Source organism: Notothenia rossii, assembly GCF_949606895.1.
Source record: "Notothenia rossii genome assembly, chromosome: 4".
In the NCBI taxonomy this organism is placed as follows: Eukaryota; Metazoa; Chordata; class Actinopteri; order Perciformes; family Nototheniidae; genus Notothenia; species Notothenia rossii.
The window spans coordinates 75,817,587-75,838,061 of NC_136902.1; the positions used below are offsets into that span (position 1 = coordinate 75,817,587).

Genomic DNA, 20,475 nt, shown 5'->3' on the forward strand with positions numbered 1-20,475 from the left:
GTATCAGAATACCTTTATTCGTCCCACAGAGGGGGATTTTACAGTTGTTACAGCAAATAGCCAAAATGTGCTTAATTTCTCTCAAGAAGCATGCAGAAGAAAACAAATATTAAAGATAAAAAACTAGAAATCACACAATTTACAAAATACACATCCAGTACCAATAACAGTTTAGCGAAATATCAATCAATCAATCAATCAATCAACAACATTATTCATCCCGCTAGGGGCAATTGGTTATGAGCATGCAGCTTATGTCAGGTACACAGGCAGGAACATACAGGAAGAAAACACACAGATACACCCGGGAGCACAGATGTGGATCATTCAAATTTACGCTATAAATAGTTCATAGCATCACAATAATAAACTAGAGAGTGCAATTCCTGAAGAAATTGCTAGTGGGAATGCTTTATGCTGAAAATCTGACGCTAAACTGCTATGCTGAAATGTAATGTGTAAGAAGAAAGTGAAGAATTGAGATTGAAATGATACATGAACACTGGGGGCTTGAATGTGTGATGAGAGAAGAAAAGAAAGTAAAAAGGCTTGGAAAAGCAGCAGAATATTTGAACTGCAAACTTCTGAACTAACTTGATGGCGAATGATCTGTCACCATGGCAACGGCATTTGATGACACCCCATAATACGCTTAGATGCGTTGATGGCTCTATCGTTACCAAACCTGTGAAGTTTTGGGGCGTTTGGAGCACTTTCACTGAAGTTATGAGAAAACCGTGTTTCAAGGCGAGTGTTGCCATGGTAACGGCATTTGAAGAAATCACAAAACTGTCCTGTAGATGTCTTCACGGCTGGACTTTTAGCACACTGCTATCTGAAGTTCGCTGCTCTGAGCAAGCATGTCAGTTGGAGTGATGACATCATCGTGTTCCATGACACAGGTGTTTATATTGGAGCTAACGAGGCGTCCAGAGATCAAAGGTTTCCATTGTTCTGAATGAGAGATAAACCTCTTACATGTGAACGTTTTGTGGAAGAACCATAACAGATATCTGTGAAATTTCAAAACGTGAAGCATGTCAAGGAAGTTGAGTATCTGAAGTGTAATTTTTGTGTAGTTTCGTGTTAATAATGTGGCCTTTTTGGCAGTTTAACTAAAGGTGTGCGGCTGCTGCCGTGAGGAAATATCTGCCTGAAATTACAATCGGGTTTAATGGAGGAATGTTGAACGTTTTTGTCACTTCATGCCCTCAAGAGGCACTTTGTTTAATTATTTTTGCTTAATTATTTGTCATTTTTCAAGCTACGAGATGTTTTCCTACGTTTGTCGTGATAAATTATGTCTCAGGAATGTAGGGTTTGGGAATTATGGCAGTTTTAAAAAATATATTAAGGCAAATTTCAAGATTTTCTACACTCTCGCTGTGACATCACGCACTCTAAAATCTGATGAAAACCTCTAAAACAAGGTCTGAACAATGTTTAACATCTCTAAATGTATCAGATTTAAAAGTTGTGCTACACGAATAATGTCAGAAAGATGTGTAACATTTTAAAGTTAGAATGAGGTTTCTGAGTGAAAGTATGAAGGAACAGTTAGCAGTTGAGGTCGCATGAAGATTTGTTGAAGTTGAAGAATTTCTCCACTTCAATGGTTAAAAATGTGATGTATTATGGGATGTATCTCTGGAATTATGAAAGTTATGAATGAGAAAAGTAATAGCCATCGATTCCGGAGTTTCTGCGATGTTCAATGCGTGAGGAGAAGAGGGCCAAAATACCGGCGAAATAATAAACTTTTCGTCTGTAGAATAACAGTTAGTTGGAATGCTGTTAACAGCATTCCAACTAAATAAATAAATAATCAAGTTAAAAGCCTTTCAAGAATTTCAAAGTTTGAGTGCACAAGGGATGAATGGTTTTGAATATAGCAGCCAGGTGAAAGTATAATAGGTGGTAGTATAAATTGGACAGCTATTTACGGTATTTATATATATACATAGCACATAAGTAGTATTGCACAACAGGAGTGTTTTAGTCTTTTTATGTGTGTGTGGGGGGTTTGTGACATATAGTTCAGTACACATTAAACACAAGCAGGTAAGCTGCAGTGAGTAAGTGCTCTGACAGACTCAGCACAACACAGCGGCTCTATCTCTCTCTGGTAGACCCCATATGTGTGTGTGTGGGGGTCTACCAGGGGCCGTGGAGGTTGTACAGCCTGACCACTGCAGGGAGGAAGGAGCTGCGGTATCTCTCCGTGAGACACCGTACTGCACTTAAAGAGCTGCACAGTGCAGACAAGCTGTCCTGGAGGGGGGGGGGGGGGTGACACACATTGTCCAGCAGGGAGGACAGCTTGCCATTATCCTGTCTCCCACCACCTGTGTCAACCTGACCAGTGTCAGGAGGGCTCCCCAGGACAGAGCTGGCCTTCTTCACCAGTCTGTTAATCCTTCCCCTACTCCCTCGCTTACAATACTTCCTTAAAACTCTTGCATTTTTAATGTTTCCCCATTTTTGTCACAGTCTGCTCCATCTTTCACCAGTAGTTTTCCATTCACCTGTCTCACCTGTTAACCACACCTACGTTTTTGCTCACTCTCTTTCTCTACTGCACCCATTAGTTTCACTGCCAGTATTTAAACCCTCACCAGACACACACCCGTTGCCAGATCGTACTTTGCCTTATGCTAGTGTCTATCACGCGTTTGTCACCAGATTGCCTACCCGGTTCCGACCCTGCCTGTCCCCGACCTGCCTGCTCTGCCTGATCCTGCCTGTCCTTGGACTATCGTGCCTTGCCTGCTGTCTGAGCCTGACTCACCTTCTGCACTTCTGGTTTGTTTGCCTGTACCTCATCCGGTATCCCTCTGCTCTGGTATTATTACCAATAAAGTATATTACCAATACTCCGTGGTTTCTCGAGTGCTGCATTTGGGTCCTTCATAAGATTGTGACACTTTTACTTCTCCCTTTCATTTAAACCCTGTCTGTCTTTTGGTTTTATCACTTGGTCATTGCTCTGTCTTAGGATGTTGAGTCTGTCCTCCTAACCAATGTGCAGTCTCTGCTGAGAAAACAAAACTAGAGAAGGTATTTATTTTCATAAGCGTGATAAATATCTCACTCCTGTGTTTTCTGCTGATGGCTCTCAAGGATGAGATTTAATGAACCTCTCATCCAACTCTTATTATTTTCTAATTAAAGGAGTGAGTGATGGGGCAATGACTAAATTCATGAATGCATGTTTATAACTGCGGGGGGGGGGGGGGGGAAATAAAAGGTGGTAATGACGGATGCAGAGACAGAAATCTCTCACAGTCTTGGCTTGTTTACTGCAGTCTCTCGGGAACAGACGTCGTTTGGCAGAAATAGATGTGCAAAACTTAAATGAATGAATCATCTAAAATAAAATGTGATTTAAGTTTCATCAGTTTTATTAAAAGAGCATGAGCTTGCTTAAAAGTGCTCTGTCTGCAAAGTGTTTGTTCTTTTAGCCGAGGTGCAGTCTTAGTCACAGATACCAATTTACGTGCGTGAAGTTTAGTTTGTCTCACATCTTCAGAAGTCAATTAAAAAAATATATATATTTAAGAAAAAACTGAGTACCTGAACATTACCATCAACGGACAGGCAGACATAGAGCCATACTGCTAGTCTCTCACAAGGTTATATAGAGACATTAAACATTCACTAACTAACCTTCAGTACATGTCTTTTCGGACAACATGTAAACTGCAACGAGATATTGTTAACCCCTCTATATAACATTCTCTATTCCATGACGTCATCATTTGAATGTTTCTTGCAGTGGCTTTCACAACGGCACACTCATACATAATCAATTAAAAATGCCTTGCCTATCCTCCAAAATCCTGTCTGTTGCATCCTGCAATAACATTAACCAGGCACCAAAGCCACTCTAATGTGATTACCTACCTGAGGTGAATGCTCATGATTTCACAGGCCCCTCTCTATTGAGAACTGCGTGTCTGTGTGTGACTGCAGTGGAGAGTAACACTTTGTTTGCTGTATACACAGTCAAATCCTGAGTGTTAATTTAACACTTGAAGGGAGTGTTAAGTGTTAAATTAACACTTAAAGAGTCCATTTTAACACTGAGCCAGTGAACATATGCTCCTTATCTACAAGTGTTAAATGAACACTCCGGATTGTACTGTGTATGTGTGTTTATGTGTTCATGGTTTTAAAGAAGGGGATCACACTGCATTGTGCTTGAACTCCAAAGATCAGATGAAGAGCAGAGGGTCAGAAACAGATGAAAGGAAAGGGGTGATGGGGGAAAGTCAAGTCAGGCGCTGCAGAACAACAAAAGTGAGAGTACAAGTACAAGTACCTAACCCTAACCCAGGAGACGCCGTGTGACTTACTCGAGGGGAATTTGAAGTTAAATGGAATTTGTTGCAAAACCTAATTCCACATTCACAAATTCACAAATCAATGAGGCGAACCTAGGGACTTGAATGAGCCAGTATGTCGCATTTGTTTTAAAAAGGTAGCAACAAAAGCTAGCAATACGACCAACCTTAAACTGAAACACAACCACCCCATTCCGTTTTGACCCAGCTGGGAGCGAACACGGCAGCTAGAGATGGAGAGCCCCCATCTTTCCGACTTACTTTAGTTTTTAAAAACATTTTTTACAACTGCATTTTCGCAATTGCGTGTTTTGGCCACAAAAGAGCTCTGTTTTCCAGCCTGAGTCTATTTGATTTATAGTTTTGGTTGTGTGTGATTTATTTAATAAATCTTTTATAATTTAATTACTTTGTTTTATTTATTATATATCATTTATATATTTAAATATTATTTCATATTTCATTTGTAATGTTGAATGTTCAATAAAAAAGGTTGTACTTGAATTAGTATTATATATTATCATGATGTCAGTGGTCTAAAATGGTCTTACAACAATATCATCGTTTATCGCAATCATTTCTGGGAAAATGTATCGTCCAACAAAATTAATTATCGTCACAGGCCTAGTGATCTAAACAGCTAGTGGACCCTCTACAGTTTGCTTACCAGGAAAACATTGGTGTAGAGGATGCTATCACCTACAAGCTCCACAGAGCCTATACACAGCTGGAGGAGCCGCACAGCTCACTAAGAATTCTGTTCTTCGACTTCTCCAGCGCCTTCAACACGATCCAGCCACACCTGCTAGCTGAGAAGCTGTCAGTGAGTGATGCAGGTGGATCACAGCATGGTGGCCTGGATCACAGACTACCTCACCTACAGACCTCAGTATGTCTGACTGCAGGGCAGCGTGTCTGATGTGCTGCTGAGCAACACCGGAGCCCCCCAAGGAACTGTGCTGTCACCATTCCTGTTCACCCTCTACACCTCCGACTTCCGCTTCAACTCCGGCTCATGCCACCAACAGAAGTTCTCTGACGACTCCTCCATTGTCAGCTGCATCACAGATGACAATGAGGAGGAGTACAGGGCCCTGTTTGAGAACTTTGTAGGCTGGTGTGACAACAATCACCTCAAGCTCAACATCAGCAAGACTATGGAGCTGGTGGTGGACTTCAGGCGGAGCAGGAAGAGGGCCTCTGACCCCCATCACCATCAGGGGGAAGGATGTGGAGGTGGTGAACAGCTACAAGTTCCTGGGAGTGCACTTAAACAATAAACTGGACTGGACAGACAACAGCGATGCTCTCTTCAGGAAGGGACAGAGTAAGCTGTTAATCCTGAGGAGGCTCAGGTCATTCAACGTGTGCACGAGGCTGCTGCAGATGTTCTACCAGTCTGTGGTGGCCAGTATGTTCTTCTTTGCCGTGGTGTGCTGGGGTGGAAACACAAACACTAGGGACACTGGCAGGCTGAACAAGCTCGTGAGGAAGGCTAGCTCTGTAGTTGGAGTACGACTGGACAATCTGGAGGAGGTGGCAGAGGGGAGGACGAGGAGGAAGCTCGACAGCATCCTAGAGAACCCCTCCCACCCACTCCACGTAGAGCTAGTGAAGATGAGGAGTACGTTCAGCCACAGACTCATCCCTCCACAACAACGCACCAAGCGCGGTGCATTAATAAGAGGTTAATGATGAAAAAGAAATACAATTAAATCACTGGACATAAAATACACTGTTTCCACAACCCATGTTAACATATTATTAGTAGTAGACTAAAAAGGTACATAGATATGTCACTATGTACAGATGTCAATTTTCACTTTTCACTTGTCACTTTAACTTATTCCGTACTTTATAACTTAGATGACCAAATATGTACATAATTATGTTGACAGTTACTTTACAGTTATTTTACTCTTATTTTTACTCATCTCCTATTTCATAGTCTTTTATTATTATTATTATCATTTAAAAAAAAATCTTGATTTTATTTATTTTTGATTTGTGTGAATCTTTGCTGTCCTGTTTTTTCACGCCTACCCTGTTGTACAACTGAATTTCCCCTTGGGGATTAATAAAGGTTCATCTTATCTTATCTTATTGATGGCTACTGCCATATTTGCAAAATAAAAACTTTGTTCGAGTCCAGTTTTGGATAGTCTGTCGTGGTTTCATTCAATTTCATAGAGCTGTTTGACGCTCTGCGTAACTTTAGCGCACTGCCACTCCAACATCCAATCACAGAGCTTGAGGACTAATCACAGGATTTGTCAAGCAAAGCGGATGTATTAGTCCCAAACGATAGCTGAGGATTATGGGTATAGTGTACTGTATTCGGCCATCCTAAACTCCCAAAAAACTATTTGTTTCAAAAGCATTGTACGCAATTTAAACCAATCAATGATGTGTAATTAACAAGGATAAACTGATGTTTTTTAGTGGATGAGTACTGCAGATATATCCCTGTGAAATCATTTGACAGTGAGGGGAATGCTTCCGGTTTTATTATGAACATTTCGAGACCGGAAATACTGTTTTCACCCCGTGAGGGTTGACGCCAACTTTACATGGACGCTGTGGGGAATGACGTAGTATATTAACATTCTTCTGACGAGACCTCAAATCATCTTCGTAATATCTATCAAACTACTGTATAGATCAGGGATGGGCAACTTTGATGATGGTGGGGGCCACATAAGTGATGTACTGGCCACCAGGGGGCCGCAGATTCACTTGGAACACACACACACAAACATTCCATGTGTTGTATGTAATTATTAACAAATATACTGTCGGACATCTTCATTGACATTTTACAATCAAAGGGAACATCCCCAAAAAATGGGAACATCCTCTAATGAGCTCACTAAACAAATATCGGTTCACAGAAATGTTATTTCATTTTTACAAGTGGCATGTTTGTATTGAATAGGTTATTAAACAGTGGAATAAAACGATTGTAAACTATTGGAAAGCACGGAAAATGTCTGTGTATTGAGATTAACCATTAAGATGACATAAACATGAAGTCATGAACACTAACCCAGATATTAGTTGTCTAACTTGAACCTAAAACAGTTGTAGCCAGTCTCTGCATTCCCCTTATTCCACAATAAGGGGAATGTCAACACAGACACCTGTCAGCTCGCACTCTGCTGTTCCTCAGCACCACTCCCCCTCCCTCCCGCTGAAATTATGAATGAAAAGCGTATAATCATAGATAACACGGCAGGGTCCGTGACAGTTTGTTTTCATCTGATTTCAAATAAACAAAGTCCTGGTTTTAAGAATATTAAACTTGTTTCGCCAAATTCAGATGATAAATACAACTTTTAAGCTTGTAAAGGCATAATTACAAGCGGCAACTTAAAGTCACAGCAGGCATAACAACAGCCGGTGTTTCAAACACAAAACACAAATACACAAACACACAAATGCGTCACAGATTATTTTGCGGTATTTGAAATCATGTACGCAGCTCGCGACGTAACTAGGAGTCTAGTGGACGGTATCAGTGCTACAAGTAAAACAAATTAAATATATATATATATATATATTTCTTTTTTATTAATTACGTTGTTTATAAATTAATCTGAGGGCTGCAAAAAGAGGAGGTGGGGGCCGCATGCGGCCCGTGGGCCGCCATTTGCCCATCCCTGGTATAGATCCTACACATCCACTGGACGTGGATTCTAAAAGTACAATATACACTATAAATCTAATCAAAAAGCATTTTAATGGCCAAACTATCCTACGATTTAGGATTTTCCAGAGAGGGTTATTTGTGAATATAAGACCCTCCGGAGCATTTGCAATTGCCGCAAATCGTTGTTTCTTACACGACCACGAGAGGTGCTAAACTTTAAAACGTGACTATAGGTCGTAATAAGCTGCTGAACAATCAACCCATTTGGTCGTTTTTTGGAGGAGGACAGGCTGGAATAAATGCTTCGTGGCTCCCGCTCTCCATCTACTTCCCCCTTCATCGTAGTACACCTTACTTGCCCTTAGTCTAATTTAAATGTTTGTTTTACTGCATCAATCTCAAATAATTACAAATGGTGTGCATCAGTGAACTTAAAGAAAGACAGGGAGTTCGATTGCTGAGGCAGAGAGGGGGACAACACTAAAGCAGGAATGGATATGGCAATATAAACTAATTAGATATTCTGTTCACAGCAGCAGTAGCAGTGGGAGCAGCAGTAGCAATGGGACATCACGATAGCACGCAGAGATCCTGATATTACCCTGAGACTGTCTAAACATCTAGGGCCCTCCAGCTGTAAACACATACGTAATCCTAGAAAAGTGTCAGTAATTAGAGGTTACTTTATTTGGTAGTTTCAGGATTAAAAGTGAAAGAATGAAGAATTCCAAAAGGAGAAAGAGACGGTTCCCTGTGGTGAGAGGCTTTTCCTGAATGCCCTTGTATGTATTTTGGCTCCAATGTTGTTATGTCATGGCTCCATGCTGATGCAGCATGTGTAAAGATGTGTGTGTGTATCTATGCTGAGGCAGCATATCCACAGATGGATGTAGAAACTGTGGCATCTCTGAGGACAGAGCGACATTTAGAGGAGATGTTTCAAGGGAGGACTTGCTAATGAATAGAGCCAGAAAAAGTTAATAGCTGCTAGCTGTGTTTTCACGTCTTACTTCATGGAAAAGTGCTAATAGAAGCCTCATTTCATAATGTCCTGTGTGGGCTGGGCTGAGTGAGAAATCAGATATGGTATGTCTTATTTTGGTGGGCCCAAAATATATATCCTATAAATGGATGTGCAGAGGGTAGATGATAATGGTTAGGAGTAAACCCACTTGCTATTGCTAACACTGATGTTTGTGAGCATGCATGAACATCACCTAAACTAAAAAGAAAACAGAGGTTCTCATGTTGAAATTAAAGCAGTATAAAGATACAATTCAACATACAGATGGAATCTGCAGTAACAATGGCTATCCAAATGTTATGCGAAGAGTCTCTGTGCCTGCCTAGGCTAACTAGCTTGCATTTTACAGATTAAGCAACAACAATAAAATAAAGAAAAGCCTTGCCTTGCCTTTATGTTTGTAAACAATAAAGTTAAGTTCAGTGAATACTTTTGAACGCTGTGCTGTCATTGTTGTCCGTACAGGGAAACTCAAGTTTTGGACGACAAGTTTAATGATGCACAATGAGGACAAGTAAGCAGTGTCCATCGTTAAAGCATGATTTATCTCTTCTTAATGGTTAATACTGCAAAATAAAAAGACATAGACAAATAAATGTCTCCCTAAAATGTGTTGGAAACGATAAAGGAAAAAAAATAAAAATCAATGGGTGTGAAATGGGAACAAAAGTGTGGTGGATGCCTGGGAAAGGAAAAAAAACCTGAGAGAGGAGGGGGGGGGGGGGTGAGTAGAGACCATACGTAGAGACAGATTAACAGAGGTAATGAGAGAATAGGATGAGAGTGGAGAGCATGACAGAATACAGATACAGAGCAGATTAACACTGTTGGAGTACGTTTACCTTTCAAAGAGTTGTTCTCCAATATACAGCACTGACACAAACACACACCTCTGTCTAATGCTGGGCTCTCATTTCAATACACATTGCATTACCTATTCTATATCTGTTCTTCTTGCTTTCCTCTCTCCCTATGCGCTCACCCTCAACGTTCTTTTGTCTTTCCAAGGACGCTCTAACTCTATGGTGTATGTAGTTCACCCTGCGTTGCTCAGGTGTGAGTACGTCAATATGAACATGTTCGTCTGTTTGTGGGTGTGTGTGTGAGTTGTACTCTCTCAAATAAAGCCTATACTTATTGATCACTCCGATGGATGAAAAAAAGGGCTACTCATATCTCTAAATCAGTGACCAGATGTAAATACACACACTGCATTGGTTAAAACGCTGGGCTTTTATGACACATACTGTACATTAAAGTTGCTTCAGACGGTACTTGTGGAGCTGCCGAGTTGTTATTTTATTTGTATTTGAACAATTTAAGTCTTTAATTATGTTGTTACTTATGGGAATTTTAAACAAATACTTTATATTTTGTTAGTAACAATATGCTTCTCTAATAATATCCCAGACGGTAGTTGTTTTTTTAATTGTATTTGTATATTCATCCCCGTGTTTGTGTTTTAGGAGTTATTACACTAAAGGGACTTGGTGGAGACCAAAGCAACACTGTTAACTACCTTTCCTAATGTTTCTACGCTAAGCCATACTTCTCATGCATCTAGGGAAATTGTGCTTCTAATGTATGCAACTTTTAAGAAATATATTTTAAAAAACACTGGTACTGGCAACAGCCATAATATCCTTGAACATGCTGTTCAAAGTGATTATGGGCACATCATTTCAAGCAGCTTCACCGTATTGACACTAAAAAATCCTCCATATTATTGTAATAATAAGGTAAATGATTCTCAAGGACAAGTGGTGCATCAGGATAATGGCATGTATAATGACCCCCAAACAATGTGGTAAGTTTAATATCAATACATGCATACACCGAGTGACCATTAGGCCCAGGTAATAACATCGCCTTTCCAAGCTTTTCACTTAAGGACATAGCTGTGGAGTGTCTTACACTCAAAAAACTGGACACTTTGATGTCTGAGTCTTTTGCTAAATCGCAAAGAATCCTGAAACGGTGTATGTGTGTTCATCTGTACACTTTCAAATTGGTTATATAGTCTTCATTTGACAGGGGCAAATCAAGGCAGGTCGTTCTTAATTTAAAAACAGTCTGGAAAACCTTTGAGAACAATCATTTTAGAACTTAAAATATAAGAGTTTCTTAGTTTTATTTATGTGCCTTTCCTTTCGGACAACAAAGCACTTTCTTCGACAACAAGCCAATAAAATATAATCTTTAAACACTTTATAAGTGTTTTTCCAGGCTTCATACAATGAGGTTAAATCTAAACTGTGCTGCCCCTTTAAGAGGGCCTGCAAAGGGTTTTGGGTTTTGCACTGTGTTTCCATAAATGCTTGCCGTAGTTTCCTGTTTCAGGCTGTCTATGGAGCACATGGGTTGTTTCCTGTCAACAAAATCCTTGCTCAAATCCTAAGGTCTTTATGTCTGTAAGTACCAAATCTTATATTGTCTTAGTCTCACCTTTAAACTGAGTATATTCAAAAAGCATGTAGAAACAACTGCATTCTTCCGTCATCAAAGCTACAGTCTACATCAGGGCTTCTCAAACTCCGGATCCGGACCGAACTACAAATCAATCCGGACCGAACCCTGTGTCCCATTATAAAAAAAAATTGATGTAAATTAAAGTGGACCTATTTTGCTATATTGGAAAAATATATTGTAGGGCCATACCTATACAAAAAATGTCTGTGGGCGGAGCTAATGCCTGATCAGAATTCTACCGGAGATAAAGTAAAATTCTGCTGTGATAAAACTCCATCCTGTTCTAAACCACATCAAAGATTATTTCTGAAACAGTATGGAGCTCAAATGCTTTTTCTCTTGCGGGTTTATCACAAGGTGAGTTCCTTTTTTTATTTCCTGCTTTTTAAACACATGTGCTCTCCAGTACAGGCTAGCTTTGAGTGTTAGCGAGGCTTGCTAATGTAAACAAAGACAAGATTACGTCCAAAGAAAATCCAATCCAATCCAACTTTATTTATATAGCACTTTAAAACCTCCAGACCAAAGTGCTGTACAGAGAGATACGTACAATATAAAATCACACAGCTCAGCTCACAAAACATAAAATAAATAAATACATTTAAAATAAAAGATATAAACGTAACTATTTCTATTACTATAAAAAAAGATTAAGAAGGTCCACAGCAACGACAACATGAAACAACCTTTAATGTACTGCAACAACGTGTCGGGAAAACCCCTCAAGGGGGCCCCATGCATAGCACACCGAAACTGCTTCTTCATTTCAGTTTCGTTGTTCCGCTCCAGGGGTGGGGGGGGGGTTGACTTTACTGTCATTGATCCGGGCCATTGACCTTGTATAAAATTCACAAGTGGACCTTTAACAAAAAAGTTTGAGTACCCCTGGTCTACATGATGGCAGACAACAATGATGAGTTGGAAACGCGATCACAATGCTCCATCACCTCACGTTCAAGCCGCATGTCCTCAGTCAACTTGATGCTAGCTAGAGCTCGTGCAAAAGCAGAGGCTGCACGTGTCCAGGCCTCTTTTGCACAAAGAGAAGCTGACATGATTAAAGCACAGGCATATATTGACGAGGAACAACAGAAGGCCGCACCTGAAGCTACAAGAATGAAAGCGGAGCTTAAAGCTAGTCTCAACACATTGCGGCTAGAAAGTGCTGCTGCAGTTGCCATCGCTGAAGCTGAAGTTCTCGGAGCAGCTGCTGAGGGTGCATATGGAGATCCAGATCGTGCAAGCCTAAAGAGTGCATACACTGAGTGGTACAAAGGGAATCCAGCACCTGACTCACCAAGACTCAAAGACACCACAACCCATACCCACACCGAGGCGCCAGCAAGCAATGGACGACGGTGAGCAAGCTAAAGGCTACATGGGAAGAGGTGCTGTACAGCCACGTGAGTTCATTGAAGGTGAATTTCCTAAATTACCTGCTCAACATGCACACAATCAGGAGCGAGATGCCAGCCAGATATATCGCCCTGCTGAAGTTCCATCCAGAAACATCTAGAGCCATCATGAGCAGTCACACGCAGAAAGACCATCCAGTCATGTTCATCAACCTGCTCAGCCACATGCAGATGTTTCACCCGGAGCCAATGAGTCTCATTCATCAGCTACAGCAGATTTGGCCAAGTATTTAATACGTCGGGAAATGGTTAGCTCCGGGCTATTGCAGTTTGATGACCAGCCGGAAAACTATTGGGCCTGGAAAGCATCATTCCTCAGTTCCACAGAGGGCTTGAACCTGTCATCAAGAGAAGAGCTTGACCTCCTGTGTAAATGGCTTGGCCCAAAATCCTCTGAACATGCAAAGAGAATCAGATCGGTTCACATCCATAATGCGGCAGCAGGTTTAAATATGCTGTGGCAAAGGTTGGAAGATTGTTGTGGGTCACCTGATGCTGAAATGCACTCCTCAAAAAAGTTGATGATTTCCCAAAAATCAACAGAGAAAATCTAAAGTTGAGGGAGCTGGGAGACATTCTTCTGGAGCTTGAAGCTGCCAAGGCAGATGGATTTAGACACATCTCGTGGCATAACCCCAATCGTCCAAAAGCTGCCCTATTCCCTGCATGACAAGTTGCTCTCTCTAGCATCAAGTTACAAAGAAACACTCAGAGTATCGTATCCACAATTCTTCATCTTTGCAAAGTATGTTTGTGACCAGGCCAAGATACTCAATGATCCAAGCTTTGCCCAGCTCACAGGTGGTCCGAGTATAAGCAAGATTGAGGAGCCTTTCAAACCCAACATGAGAACTCCACTCTCCGTAAGGAGGACAGACTTTGATAACAGCTACGAAAGCTCAACAGAAAAAAGAGCTGTCGACCAAGATAAGCAATGTCCACTCGACCACAAACCACACCCTCTCAGGAAATGCCGTGGTTTCAGGTACAAATGTCTGGATGAGAGAAAAGTCTATCTTAAGGATTCAAACATTTGCTTTAGGTGTTGTGCATCAACAGCCACCAAACCAAAGACTGACAAAAAGGTTCAGTGCAGAGAACGCAACAGTGACCGCCACCCTACTGCACTACATCCAGGAGCGGCTCCATGGACAACAGGGGCCGCAGTAACCTCAAGATATCAAGGCGGGGAGCAAGACGAATCTCCTCCTTTCGCTGTCACGTCAAAATGCACTGACATCTGTTGGACTGAAGTAAGGCCAAGATCGGGTTTTGCACTGTGTGTCCATAAATGCTTGCCGTAGTTTCCTGTTTCAGGCTGTCTATGGAGCACATGGGTTGTTTCCTGTCAAAAAAATCCTTGCTCAAATCCTAGGGTCTTTAGGTCTGTAATTACCAAATCTTATATTGTCTTAGTTGCACATTTAAACTGAGTATATTAAAAAAACATGTACTGTAGAACAATGACTGATGCTGAACTTGTTAGCCTGTGAACAGCAGTTGAAATGTTTGTAGCATTTATGCTAACAGGTACGCTGCTGTTTGGAATGTTTGTTTAGTCTTGCTTATTTGTATTTAGTGCTTAAAGCGACAACGTCTCGAGACTGTATTTGGTTTGTGTCTCAGTTTTACAAAATGGAAGTTGAAATGGAAATTATTAAGTAAACATCCAAAACTGAGCTGCTGTCTCCTGGGTGTTTATTTCCGTGTTAAGCTATCTGCCAAGCCTGCAATCCAAAAGTATCCTTGCTAAGAATATAAAATACCATCTGATTTTGTAATTACAATAAAATAACACTTTTTCACCCAAATACTACATATGTACATTTCTCAAACAGTATTTAAAAATATTGTTAAGAATGAGACATGTAATTTCATAAGTTGCTAACTTCTAAACACTGAATCCTAAAAGACAAAATGTGTGTATTTCAGTGAGTTCCCCTTATCTGTAACTATTTACTCAAATTTGCATAATTTGACACTAATAAAAAAACATTATTGTACAAAAAACCCCAAAAATGAATAAGAGGAGTCTGAGATTAGTATGATAAAACACATACTTTTGAATGTCAAACGTCTTTCAAACCTCATTGTAACAAAATGCAACAAATCTGGTCAGAAGAGAAAGAAAAAAATTATTTTTAATCGTCTTTCTGTGTCGTCCCTGAATAACTCTAAATAATCACCACTTATTCATATCCATTACGTTTTTAGTGTCGGTTAGTGTTACATGTATCATTCCTGGATGGGCTTGTTAGACTTTATGTTACCATTGAAGAACAATTTTATATTTATGGCTAATTTATAATCGGCACAGAAAGACATATTTGTAGATATGAAAACAATAATTACAGCATACACCCCAAAACAAATGAATATGTTTTTAACATTGTACAATTTAGGTAGTTTATAAGGGGTTCCTGTGATTTTCACCAATCCAATTTAAGTATTTAAAACTCATTTTTTGGTGAATCCAATGTAGCTCTTTGGCTAACTCTCACCTGTTTCCCGTCACGGCCCCGGTAATGCGTCAGCCTAAACTTTTAGCTTTTTATTCTCTAACAATGAAATGCAGCCTTATGCCCAGCTGCTAATAGCAACAAGCTGCTGAATTCCTGTGTCAGGAGCCAAAAGGACGAGCAATTAGAATCGGAGAGATTAATGGTCACACAGAGCACACAGCCCACACCGTGGAATTTGTTCTCTGCTTTTAACCCATCCTAGTATAGGAACAGTGCAGCTACTGTAGACCTCCTTGTTTTCTGTAATCACAGTTGTCCGTCAAGTCCAAAACTTTTGTTTATTTTTGCCTTTTCAAACTTGACTGCAGTCATAAATGTTTACTGAGTCAGCACCTCAAATTCTGCATTGATTTGTTCTAAGTTGTGCTGTGTACCCTGACAGATTCCTAAATGTTCTTTGGTGCTGAGAAATTCCAGACCTCTCCTTCTAACATATTTCCTATTTGCCTCTTTCGTCTCGCCACCCGTTGATTGAATCTTTCCACTATATTCACTGCATAAAAAACACATTTTTTAAAGTTCAAACAGTTTATAAGAGAGAAATAAAGATATCTAACCATAAGGACCAACTGGCAACTGAAAACTGAGGTTTTAGAATGAAAAACGATACAGAACAAAGTGTTTTTAGTAAATATGAGAAGGAAAACTGAATACAAAGAGAAAAATGAATTAATAGTATCCATATCCCTTTCCATTTCTCCAGCTGGCCCCCAGTTCTTTTGCCAGCCTGCGTTTTTATCAGGAATGAACGGTAGATTGTATGCCAAATTGTCTGTGAGTGCGAAGACACGTGTACCATCATCCATTCCTTTTTTTTTTTTAAATCTTCCCATCCGTCCTTCCAAATCCCCTTGCCCCTCTCTCCATGCCTAGCTGTGTATTATGAATCCATTTGCAGATAAAGCAGATATATCATTCTGTCATGGAGGCAGAGAGGGGAGGTAAACTGTGGAATGCCCTGGCACTGAGAGAAGGGAAGGGCGCTAAGCACAGTGCTACGCTTCCTCGCACATTCCCTGCTGCTCCTGCTCTCAGCCTCTCGGCTCAGCCTGCATGTCTGTTTTCATGATCCATGCGATTCCCTTGCAGCCTCCCGTTCCTATTCCTACCTTACCTTTCCCAACCAAACCCACCCAAGCCATCGGAGCTGCATCCAAGCATCCCAGAACTGTAATAACACAATGCCTGGATTATCAGTCAAATCTCCCCCCTGTTTTAAAACAAGGTAAGCTGGGGTCTGGATGGGCTCGACTGACTTCCAACTCTTGTCTCCATTTACAGAGAATAACACCCTGCTTGCCAATCAGATAGAAGACAAATTACAGCGCATGTGCACAGCACAGTGGACATACTTTAAGGATTCAGAATCATTGTGCTTAGTTGAGCCAAAATACTGAGATTGACTTTGCTGATGTCACTCGATCCAACACATTTCCATGATCTGGAATAATGAGGCAGCAGGCTGAAAAGCAGCAGTGTGAGCGTGTTAGAATGCCATGTGTGCAATTTCTCTGCGTGTGACTTGTATACACATGTACTTGTCCTCATAAACTATATTACAGGAGGCCAGGGTTTATGTTTGGCTCTCAGCCATGACACATGCTGCCACAGCTGACCCTTTACACTCTCTTCTACTGCTCTAGTAAATGAAGTGTGAGCAGATGTATTTTCACAGAGAATGATTACTGTAAACTGTGGACAGTCTGTTTATGGCTGAGAATATGAGCTGTACGTTGTTTTTGGATCTCATTTGCACATATGTGCATCTTTAAGTGAAAACTATACAGCACATTACACAGTACATTATACAGCCTCACAAACTGCTAGCGTGGCTGCAGGTCTTAGTCTCAAATGTAACTTAAACCACAAACCTTCATTAATTCTTGATTTTGTCTCTAAAAGCGAAATACTCATTGATGACTCAAACACCAGTCTTGTGTGTATGTTGTACTGTAGCATATACTGTATATTGAATTTGTAAGAGACAGTGTCAGATGACACCTAGCGTGACAAAATGACACAAAGATCTTGCCCATTATTGACACGTGTATATGTCCATATAGGATGCCACAATATTTCCCAACTTTTAGATTCTGTCCCTTTATTTTTCCTTTCTCATCTTATTTGTTCCCTTGTTTGATTTTCTGTCTCTTAGGGATCGAGGGAGAGAGTGAGAAAAGAGCTGCCTGGTGGGAGTGTGTTGTCCCAGTGCCAGGGCAAAAATAGAGAGTAAATTACAGAGCCTTCTGAGAACACCCCACTGTGTGGCATGACCTCAAAATAACACACAGACATACACTAGCAGGCTTACATACAATTATAGAATACACAGAGTGCTGCCCTATTTCTATATTTCCTATTCAGCCTGTTGAAGTGACGATCAGACAGAAAACCTCTGTGCCGACTGAGAGTCCTGTACTCAAATGATGTGCCAGTGAAGGAAACTCTGACTGTGATTCACAGATGTTATTGCGATTGCTGTCCCATCTCAGCTTACCAAGACACATACACCCAGTTTTTATATGTGCATGTTTTCATCCCTATCCCATGGCATAAACGTGCATGGATAAAGAAACAATATCTCACTTTTCACTAAATGTACTACATACTACTACTGTTTTCCTACTCCACCTCCTCTTTAGGTCTAACACATTCTGGCATCTGCGAAAACCCCAAAATAGAACTACTGAAAACAATTTCTTGTCAACGCTGCATGCTAGGAAATTGAGAAAAGACAAGTCTGTGATGAATGGACGTTATTGGTGTTTGTCGTACTCACCTTGAGTGAGTCAAAACAGGCAATGACTCTGCCGTTTTCTACTTGACAGCTCTTGGCAGGGTGGGCGAACTTGCACTCACTGTCCGGTCGTGAACAGGTTCCTCTCTGGAATTCTCGACAAACCTCCAACGTCAGCCACTTTGTGTCCCGCATCTGTGTCACATTTACCGCCATCTCGAACCAGGCAGGATGGGTCGATCAATAGAAATAGATATCCAACAAATGCAGTTATGTTTGTGTCTGTTTTTTTCTATTGACACTGGGACAAATATTGAGAAAGAAGAGGTAAAGGACATGGGAAAATGCTATTTTAAGAGGTTTTTTTGTCCCCAAGCTGTGATTTTGAGGTGAAGACCTGGGAATTGTCTACCACCTGCGCCCCATCCTAAGAGTCTTTGTGTTGCTGTATTAGAAATCCTTCACAGCATGTCACCCAAGGCCTGGGCTGGTGACGGCCTTCTTGGGTTTGCTTTGTAATCTCTTTGGATTTCCTTCTCAAACACACACACCAGTTCTGGCTTTTGCCTCGCTCCTCTGCTGAACTGTCAGATGAGACAAATGGCAAAACACATTATCGATCGAGCTGGCCCATGATGAAAAGCTGAAGGGCTTTAGGAGAGGAGGACGAAGGAGAAATATGAATAGGAGGATGAGGTTGAGAAGGATGAGGCTGTGGTGGAGGGGACAGTTATCTCCTTCCGATCCCAGTAGCCGATTAATGCTGTCTGTCTTCGGTGTCAGGCTGGGTCGGCAGAGGAGTCTGGGGGTGTTGACTTCCACAGATGAGGGCTGACTGGCATGGATGGTATAAGGTCTGGCTGGCAAAAAGCGGAGGGAAGGATGAATGTGGCAGTAGTGTGGAGACTGGATCAGTGGATGGCGGTAGCAGTCATGGGGCTTCGAGTGTGGCTGGCACCTCAGGCAGACATGGACAGGCACAGAGGCAGAGGGGCTTCAGTGAAGCCAAAGAGCCACAGGGGTCAGCGAAAGAAGGCACAATTCTCTCTGTGAAAAAGGAGGGAAGAGTGTCAGTGAGGCACGGCTTAAAACTTGCACTCACAAACAAACACAGCAACACACATACACCCTAATGTCAAAGCTCTCCCGCACACATTTAGATTCATACAAACTGCTTTATTTGAACATGTTTCCAAGTCATTATTTTGCACATCCTCTCTTACGTTAGCCCTCAGAGACCGCCGGGCTCTCAGCTTGAAAATCAAACACCATAGCTAACAGTAAAGCTCACGCATTCAGGCGCAGACAATTTATTACAAAGGGCGACAGCAAAGGAGAGAGAGAGAGAGAGGGGAGGAACGGAAGAACATTTGTCATTTTTAGTGATTCTTATTAACACATATCAGCCTCAGTCAACATTATTACAGAAACAAAAGACAAAACATTTGACAGACTTTAACACTTTCTTAGGACTTCTTAATGTCTGTTTTGAGCTTGTGCTTTGAAAGAAAACACTACATTTATTATACTTATCAATAACAACAAGCGAGTTCTTGAGTATCAAATAGTGATTTGATAAATAATACATCTTCCAATTAGCTGTTGAGATGGACTGCTGGCAGGTGGCCATGAAAGACAAAAGAGATAAGGACTAGATGATGACAGTATACGAGAAAAATAAGGAATGTGAACTATTTCTGCTGTTTTGCCACACAGTCATGTACTGTAGGCTCCTTTAACCCACTAATCCAACACTTCCTGACCTCTCTGCTCACATTTTCGGATATTGAAAGAACAGACTGCCCCCCAAATCTCATACAGCTGCTTCACTTATAGTAGGGCCCTGAACCCTACATCCCACATGTGGCTAGATTACTTCTAAGCCCCCACGCTCAGATGTAATGCCTTGAATATGCTGACATGCACTGCACTGTTATTACCCTTAACGCAACCAGACCAACGTGTGTAAGGGCGCATGCCTAAAATACAAATAACCTTTATAAAAGATGTGCAACATACAATGGTATGAACTTTGTTTCAGTGAAAAATGTAACACATTTCTCTGATAGTTGATACTATCTTGCCTGGGAAAAGTTTCAATCTTAGCAGACTATTATTAGCCTGCTGCAGGAGCTAAGGTTTGCTTCCTAGATGTTAGTGAAGTTAGTATATTTTCTCTCAGACTACTATCACAACACATTCTTGAAACTGAAAGAAATCATTAACTGAAGAGTAAGATTTAAAGGGTAAATTGTACGATAAAAATGATAAAGCTATTAACCAAAAAACTACCCTGAACACAACAAACACAAGAGT

At 41.0% G+C, this 20,475-nt stretch overlaps 1 protein-coding gene across 7 annotated transcripts in view; it reads right to left on the reverse strand.

Annotated features, from left to right (window-relative positions):
* The window catches only part of LOC307035863 (muscleblind-like protein 1), a 124,609-nt gene that overhangs the window by 31,594 nt on the left and 72,540 nt on the right, over positions 1-20,475 (reverse strand). For 6 of the 7 annotated variants that reach the window (XM_079675677.1, XM_079675676.1, XM_079675681.1 and 3 more), the window contains exon 2: positions 18,202-19,206. The exons of the other annotated variant lie outside the window; for it this stretch is intronic. In XM_079675677.1, the coding sequence (XP_079531803.1) occupies positions 18,202-18,375 (174 nt within the window). In that variant the 5' untranslated portion in view covers positions 18,376-19,206. The remainder of the gene's footprint in view (positions 1-18,201; positions 19,207-20,475) is intronic. 7 annotated transcript variants of the gene reach the window in all.